The sequence below is a fragment of the Gadus macrocephalus genome, chromosome 14 (assembly GCF_031168955.1).
Source record: "Gadus macrocephalus chromosome 14, ASM3116895v1".
Classification (NCBI taxonomy): domain Eukaryota; kingdom Metazoa; phylum Chordata; class Actinopteri; order Gadiformes; family Gadidae; genus Gadus; species Gadus macrocephalus.
The window spans coordinates 4,594,077-4,602,369 of record NC_082395.1 but is presented as its reverse complement, the minus strand read 5'-3'; the positions used below and the strand labels follow the sequence as shown (position 1 = coordinate 4,602,369).

Below are 8,293 nucleotides of genomic sequence, written 5' to 3'. Positions count from 1 at the left end.
CAGCCCATCGACAGCAGACTGCAAAGGTGTGACATGGGGCACAACGGCATGAACACATGTAAACAGATGAACTGATAAGGAGATGGAGCCGATCACAAATGGCGACATGGTGGCTCAACCTGCTCGTGTGCTAACCGGCTCGCTGTGAGCCAGGTGGGATTTGAGCCTATGTCATTCCCTATCTCTTTTAATTCAATTTCCTGTCTTCACTGTGATGTCCATGAAGGTAGAAAATCCCATAGAAATACAGTGTACATATGAATGTAAAAGATGCGTCAATAATATTGCTCGAAATAACAAACGGTGTAATTTGTTGAAAGTTGAAAACGTTACTTTCATCTAGCTTCCCTCATCTCTTTCCCTCTTTCACCTCTCATAGGATATGCCTTTAAAGGTATCCATGATCAATTTATACATTTTTCCTTGTTTCACTCTTGTATAATTCATCATATTGTGTTAAGTGATTTGGAAAAGAGCTATAAAAAATAGTAGAAAGGTTGATAGTTCTGAGCGCAGTGTGTTCCTGCTAATGTCAACAGGGTTTGGCAGAGGGATTCATCAGCGTTTGTTAAAGGGATAATCTAATCACTAGTTAATTCCACCATCAGCATTCACATGGAGCTCATCAAGACCAAAACGACACCAACCCATCAATCAAAGTCAAGTTGACCGGCCAGGTTTGAGAGACTCGCTCTCACTTTAACCCAGGTGACCTTTTACCTGGCCAGGGCTTCTGGTGTGGGAGAGATAGTGAAGTTCAAGGATGGGATTGTCAGTGACCCTCAGATGAACTCGCTCCTTGATCCCAAGGGAGGCAGCGCATGGTGTGGCGATGAACCTGGGATAACACATTTCCATTAGCAAGATACCACACACACACACACACACACACACACACACAGACACACACACACACACACACACACACACACACACACACAAAGAGAACCACACAGATAAACTTGCAACCAACAGCTATGTGAGAACCAAATGCTCAGGGATTCCATTATTCAGCCCTGTCCTTGAAATGTTCTCTCTGGGTGAAAGTGTTTTCAGCTGACTCAGGACCTCTCTTTATTAGGCTCTGAGCACTACAACATATCAAGGAATCACTAGACCATTTTAGCGTTTATTTCTTTAGCAGTGGGGGCGATGGAACAGCAGAGAGTCTAACACGAAGGGAGGAGACGTGGGAGTGCATCACTGACCTTTCAAACGTGTATCTGACCAGCAAGAAGACCAGGGCGTAGGGGACGGTGACGTAGAGATGGGAGGCCTTGGCGTACACCCGTCCGTCCCTGTCCTCCAGGTCCGCCCACGTCAGGTTGACAGGCAGCCAGATCCGGTCCCACCAGAAGCAGTCGTACAGTGTGTCGAACATCCCTGCTCCGCCCTGGGGGGCAGCAGTCCCACACACAACCTGGGAGAGATGGAGATGGAGATGATGGGTGGAGGATAGGATCGACTGAGGGGTCACTCCCAACCATGTAGCCTGCGTTTAATACTGCATGATTTGTTCTCCAAACGATTGATCGTTTATAGGCACCCCTGGTGACCCCCCCACCCCCCTCCTCCCCAACAAACACACCACACACACACTCGTATAAACACAGACACACACAAACACACACAAATAAGTGATGTTTACACTGAGTAAATTTGAGTAAGAGTTGTCACCAAACACACATTTAAATTAATGTTATTATGTACTAGTTGCACAAAACCCTTTTAATTACAAAAAAGGGATTATAGGTTTTGATGACCGAGTCCTTAGGGCACTTCCGAAACCTTTTCCAACCCCAGTGAGAACTGAGAACCCAGACAAAATAAAAAATGTGGCAATGACTTTGTTTGCTGTTCATTTCCTGTGACGTCAAGCTCCTTAAAAAGGTTTTACTTTGCATGAGCTGTGACCATTAGCGACCAAACGCTCTCCCATTAAAGTCCTCACAAGGTGCTGCTTTTCCAAAACAAATACTGATTCAACGGCCCTCCCTATTTCCAAACACCTCCACGCCTAGTGCCATAACCCACATGGGAAGACAAGAGCTACATAGAGAAAGAGCAATCATGCAAAGAGAGCGAGAGCGAGAGAGAGAGAGAGAGAGAATGGAGAGAGCCGGAGACATAAAGGGCTAAATGGAAAATGGAGAAAGAGAAAGGCAAGCAAACAAGGGAAAGCAACCGTGCGACTCTGCGTACAGCGAGAGAGGCAGAAAGAGAGTGTTTGCTATATGTCGTCTGTTTTGAGGTCAAACACATGTGCAGCAACAGTCAACAACCAGAGAGCTAACTGTCGCTTCAGAGACAACGCGGTCAACCCCTATCTGCGGCTACTGTGTGTTTAGTCAACTTGTCTACAAAACATCCAAAGAGAAGAGCACGCAAACAGGGCTATTAGTATTCAATCGAGAGGCCAAGAATCACAGAGGAAGGCGGCCATGATGGCTGCCAATGCACAAGGGGAGAGTTGCCGCACAGGCCCTCAGCTTGAAAACAGGTGGAATTTTGCAACATTGATCCGTTGGTCTCCCTGGGTGACAGTAATGATACAATGCCGGGGTAACTGTCCCCATTTTCCTCGGGTGGAACTCCATCTGAGCTTTCCCATAGGAGATTCCGTTAGTACCTCAGCAACAACAGTTCCGGTGCTTGGCACGGAGCGTGTGATACTCAGCGAGTCTTCCTGTGGATAAATATGCTCAATCGCTTAAGGCAAAATATTAACGTCCAACCACGCTTGTGTCATTGAATGTAGAGCGGTTTAATAACAACATGTGTGGGCCTTGGGGTGCATTGCACTTCATGGCCTTGGTCGGTCAGGGGCCCCCATGATGCCATAGCTTGTGTCAGCACATTTGGTGAACGGTTCCCACACACACACCGAACCACCTTGTCAAACGACTTTAGAGTGCAACTAGCCAAGCAGAAGGATTAATTGCATGCATGTATTATTTTCAAAACCAAATATAAAAGAATACGCAGAGAAAATAGTTGCTGCTACCAATGACTTAGATGAATGCCCAATTCTTCCACAGTGTGACAGATTACACTCTTTAATGAGGCAGTAGGCCTACTTTGTGATTGTTTTATATCTTGCTATGAAAAGTGAGGAAACAGTGAAAGTTACCCACCGCGATGTGTTTCAGTAACTTAATCTCACAATCAGTCGTTTGTGGACAGAGTAATGCCCTGCTTTGCACTGATTGACAGTCCTTTGGGGACTATTCTTTTGTTGCACAAAAGCCCTCTCTTTTCCCTGGGAATTAATTCAGCCATGTAGAAGAAAACACTCTATCCAAGAGAATGCCCAATTCTTCCACAGTTGCAAGTCTACCACAGCATACTAGCTGTACGGCAATGTACTATTTCATACAGTGGGCCAATAAGAAGAGGGTAAAACAATGCCCTTTGCTAGAAACTTTGTGTATAACAAGACTGGACAGCTTTGCAAAAAAAATGGAAAACATGAAATAATGGAAAAATATAATCCTAATAAAAATAAAACATGAAATCAACACAGATTGAAAGGCTTTAAAACATTGGATTCTGCAGTGATCTCTAATCCACCTGTTAACAGGTTGCAATAACAGGAGCTCTGTTCATCCTAATCCAACCATGACAAAACTTCCAGAGCACTTCACCTGCGGGCAGACTTCCCAAGTCGATATCCCCTCTACAAAACACCCCCCCCGGCTTCGAGCATCCCTTGTTGCCATCAACGCAACTTCCACCGTCAAATATAATTTTTCACATTTTAAAGCGTTACTAATGCTATGATATAAATTAAATAGAAGGCATCATCGTTTCACCCAACACATTCCAAGGTCGGAGAAAACTTACCTATATAGGCACGTCAGTAACACAGAGGCGGCTGCCGCGCTCTCTCTATATATATATATTGTTGATCCCGTGTGTGCTCGGGGATATCTGAAGCGAATACCTGAATCCTCTATTCCCCTGAGCAGCAAGTTGCTATGAAGGCACCGTCTCTTTGTTTGAGGTGCTTTACGGTTACACCCTGCCTAGGACACAATTACATAGCTGTTTTGTTTTCCTCCTCCCTTCAGGTAGCAAGCGCAGGAGTGAGGGGGGGTGGAGATTGGAACACACACACACACACACACACACACACACACACACATTCTCAGTTTTCCTGGCCGGCCTGCAGGGATCCGCCGCCTTGTTTGCATTGTGCCCCTGATAAAGTACAAAGAGCCCTAGTCTCCCACACTGGGCGCAACGCAGTCACCCAATATAGATCTGAATGTATGCATTGGTGAACCTGATGTGGTTGCACGTAGCAATAAGGATATGGTAATGATGTGATGGACCATTTTTACATGATAGACAAAAAAAGACTTAAACAATAAAAGTACATGGCTGAGGATGGGTGTGTGTGTGTGTGTGGACTGATAAACGAAACAAACAAGGCATAGTTCAACATGGTACACCCTGCCAAGCTACACGGAAGGCCAGCGTTCCTCGCCATACACAATGATTAACTTATGGCTAGTGAGGCTGATTGTGATCCTCATCTGATGAACAAACAGGGTGCGGCCAGCATTGATTATCGTCAGATAATTTAATCAAAATATGAAATATGGTTGGTCATGGTGAGAACACATTTATATGCAAGATTTGACCTCTGACATTATACATGAAATGACTATATACCCACTATATAATGACACTCTGTGGGGTTCCTTATAAGGCAGCATCGGTATTATGCATGTCCTATAATATATACAAATGTTATACAGTCCCATCAATTTCATTTCAATAGTACATTGTCATCATAATACCAAACCATATTCTCCTATAGAGATATATTCAAAGCCCACTATACAAAACACCAAATGCATAGATTTCATCGTTTATAAGTCTAGGTGTTAGGTGATAGGTGAGATAGATGCACCTCCTCAGCCTGTGCCAAGAGTTTAAGTAGCGACTTGGGGTTATAGGGAAACAGATTTTTGGTGTTAAGCTTAGCCACAACCCTTCTAAGGTCTGACAGGCACAACAGGGATCTGGTCAATGTCCTACCACCTTGCGTGTGAGCCAATCCTGTTGTTTGTCCAAACTGTGATGCTGCTAGGCCCAAATACGGTGTTGGCCTCTCTTGCCCATGGTCACGCACTACATCCTGCACCTGAGCTGTTCCGTCAGGTAGACTGCCGTCTGCTGGTGCAGACATGGCACGTATCTCAGAGTCAGGAAGCTTCGCTCTCCAGTTCCCCTCGTCAGCGTCCTTGTGAGAAGCTTGCGAGACCTCCATCTCTTCTGAACCGGACTCGTCCGAGCTACTGTAGTCGACTAGGCAAAGCCCAGAGCCCAAACCAGTAGACGCCGGTCTGGTTGGCACGTGTGCGGTAGGCCTGGTAAACAGCTTGGTCCGGTCACGATCTGAGGCTGCGAGTGCGGTTCCCGGCGTTCCGACACGCACCGGTACGGAAAATGAAAGCTGTGCTCGAACACGAGGGTCAGATTCCTCCATTGTTCGACACGCCAGCAAGAATCCCGGGAAGTCCGCCCTGAGATGCTTCAGGTAGCGCACCAGGTACTCCAGAAAGCAGGTTTCCGAGGAGATGAGGAAGTCCAGGAGGGTGCTGGGATCAAAGGAGAGGCTCCGGAGGAAGAGCAGGAAGTGGCAGTGGGGGTTGAAACCAGAGGAGCAGGACGTCGCCGACACAGCCTCGGGATTTAGACCAGGACACGGGCTGAGGAGGACACAACAACGCACAGACCGGGATCTCCTTCAATGGGCTTTCTTCATTACATTTTAACTAGAATTGTCTTTGCATTCAATGGACACCTACAGGATTGATGCCCTTTTGAGATGTGAAGGTTCTCCCTTCTTAGTATAAATATGTTGATCACAGCAAAACATTCAATCAAAAAGTTTTCATGGCTTCTCTTTTGGATATAAAAGATAAAACACCCTTTTCCTTCTTTCCCACTACCAAATATGAGCAAGATAAAACCATGTACAAAGAATCTTGTTGCTTACCTAACAAAACTGTGTCTTTCTATGGTCATCTGCAGACCATTTTCTCATTGTTTAAATACTGGTTGTCATGGTGCTGCAGTTATTTCTTGTTATTCCAGTTATTCAAGACAATGATCTTTCATTTTCAGGAGGAAAAGATGGCGGTAACCAAGACTAGGTATTACTTCCATAAAAAAAAAAAAACATGCATGATTTCATTCATGCTACAGAACTCATGATGTTTTCCCGCACCTGTTGTTACGAAGGTACAGGGCGAGTAACGTTTTGGCCGCTTCCATCATGTCATCGTCCTGCTCGGTGAAGACCAGCAGGTACCAGCAGCAGAGGTGGGAGGACTCTGCCAGCGGGACCCCACGGTCCTGCAGGAACCCAAACAAAACCCCAAGACACGCTGCCACGGTGCGGTCAGCAGCTGTCAAAAAAAAAAGAATAAGTGACTTTGTGTATTGTAACAGACGGTCCGATGCTGCCCTCTACTGTGCATCTTTTGTAAGGCGCTGTTGAATCAGTTATGTGAAGTGTTCTATAGAGCTGAGCTTCTAGCTGATAACAGAAATTTCCCGACCTAGCTAGCGGCATAACCCACTCCTCAGGACACAACGAATGAATGCGATTATTGTACCTGCTCCCGTCTGCAGTGTCAGCTCCAGGGACTTGAGGACCGCCAGACCAACCGCTCTGAGCATCACGTGGTCTGGCTTCCGATTCCGACCGCCTCCCTGGCCGGGACCACGGTAAGGTCCTCCAAAAGAGGCTGCCGCCACCATCTCCACGGGTACGAACCTCAACCACTCGGCAGAGACCGCTCCCAACACGGTGTCCGCCAGTGCCCCCATATCGGTCCCGAAGTGCTCATCTCTGGACGCCGGGGCCGAGATCTCCCCGAGGGCCAGGTCCTCTCCGGCCTTCTGAAGCAGAGTCCTCTTCATGAGCAGCAGTACGCGCCTCTTCAGGATGTAGTTGCAGGAGGAGGAGGCGGCTGTTTTAATGAGGGGTCGCGCTCTTGTGTACGCCAGTCTCTGGCATGGTGAGCAGACGTCGGTGCTGCACATCAACCTGGAGGCACAGAGGATCTCCAACAGGTCCAGGAGGGAAGAGAAGGTCACGCCCCAGCTGCGGGTGTTGGTGGGTAAATGCACCGCAGACAGTCCATCGTCGACTTCCTCCTCAGGGAGGAAGTGAGAGACTAGAGTAGTCAGGTGGGGATCGAAGGCCATTAGAAGCTTCTGGAGAATCTCTGGTGGTGAAAGAGTAAGCTCAATTAGACTGAGAAGAACATTAAAAGTGTATAGTAGAAAATAAGCAACTGGAGACATGCACGCCACACGCACCAGTTTTTCTTTTGTCTGAGTCTTTAAGAAGTCTTTTAAAGACATTGATGAAAGACCACATGCATGGATCCAGTTCTTTGCCAGTGGGGCCGTTCTGAAATGCCTGCACACATGTCTGTTGCCAGATTTGGTTGATTTCACCCTATAAAATGGAAAATAATGTCAGCAGAGTAGACTCGACAACACGCTGAACAGCAATATAATAATATAGTATTATATGATTATGTCAATAGCAATGTTAACCCCTGTTATATCATGCACAAACTACCTCAACGCTTACAGAAGTATGGAGCTGGTAGGAAACGTATGATGATACACATTTGGCAGCCAAATGGGATATCATCTGGTCGTCGGTGTGGAATCGATTAACCTTTCACAGGGTAAGCATATTAATTTCAATGCATCCAGCTGTTAATTTATCATTCGTTAAGAGTCAGTACATTTAGAATACTCACAAGTCTGGACATGACATTTGCCTCTTGAAACACTTGTTGGATTTGCGAGAGGTACAGAGTAGTTTCTGGCCGCATGGTCTGAGACATGAGATCGACATGTATCTTGTCGACCAGCGTCAGAGTGATACAAGTCAGCTCGGTCATATTTACATGGGAACATTTCGCAGTGTTACTCCATGCACACAACAAGCACGAATCGTCTTGCAGAGTAACATTTCGACATAGTACTGCACATATATTGGTTACTAAATCACTGGCGATTTGGTTCGGAGGTGATCCGTTGAGAAGACATGTGTATGCATCAGTAATACACTCAACACAATCCTTTATACCGTCCATGATGGTAAATTGAAAGATTAGAATCTCTGCATCCGCTTTGACAACGTGGGTGATGAATGAAAACAAACTCCGCGCGTCTCTTCCGTGTGACGACAAACCACGTGATCAACACGGAAGTTATTCTTAAAAATATGACAATATATATATATTTTTTTCAT

General features: G+C 46.1%; 2 protein-coding genes across 3 annotated transcripts in view; both read right to left on the bottom strand.

The window, feature by feature from the left end:
* The window catches only part of cers3a (ceramide synthase 3a), an 11,925-nt gene extending 7,880 nt beyond the window's left edge, over positions 1-4,045 (bottom strand). Inside the window, exons 1-4 of the mRNA XM_060070817.1 lie at positions 3,844-4,045; positions 1,209-1,420; positions 721-838; positions 1-18 (exon numbers count right to left, since the gene is read on the bottom strand). The exon at positions 1-18 is cut by the window's left edge and continues 101 nt beyond it. Coding sequence (XP_059926800.1) covers positions 1-18; positions 721-838; positions 1,209-1,381 — 309 coding nt within the window. The 5' untranslated portion in view covers positions 1,382-1,420; positions 3,844-4,045. The remainder of the gene's footprint in view (positions 19-720; positions 839-1,208; positions 1,421-3,843) is intronic.
* A 174-nt stretch (positions 4,046-4,219) lies between these two features.
* lins1 (lines homolog 1) lies at positions 4,220-8,135 on the bottom strand. Of its 2 annotated transcripts, none has more exons than XM_060070815.1 (6): positions 7,797-8,135; positions 7,610-7,711; positions 7,345-7,483; positions 6,633-7,250; positions 6,242-6,422; positions 4,220-5,720 (listed from the first exon to the last, which is right to left on the bottom strand). In XM_060070815.1, exons 1-6 carry the CDS (start codon positions 8,133-8,135, stop codon positions 4,886-4,888), a joined length of 2,214 nt encoding a protein of 737 aa, XP_059926798.1. In that variant the 3' UTR covers positions 4,220-4,885. The 2 variants fall into 2 exon arrangements, with proteins under 2 accessions (XP_059926798.1, XP_059926799.1); XM_060070816.1 differs by having other exon boundaries at positions 7,622-7,711.
* Between the last annotated feature and the right edge of the window lie 158 nt (positions 8,136-8,293).

Coding starts and splice junctions, on each gene's coding strand:
- lins1 (XM_060070815.1), bottom strand. CDS start 8,135: ATGGACGGTATAAAGGATTGTGTTGAGTGTATTACTGATGCATACACA. Junction 7,251..7,344: donor AGACTCAGACAAAAGAAAAA/CTGGTGCGTGTG, acceptor CTCTTTCACCAC/CAGAGATTCTCCAGAAGCTT. Junction 5,721..6,241: donor CTGTACCTTCGTAACAACAG/GTGCGGGAAAAC, acceptor TGTCCTCCTCAG/CCCGTGTCCTGGTCTAAATC.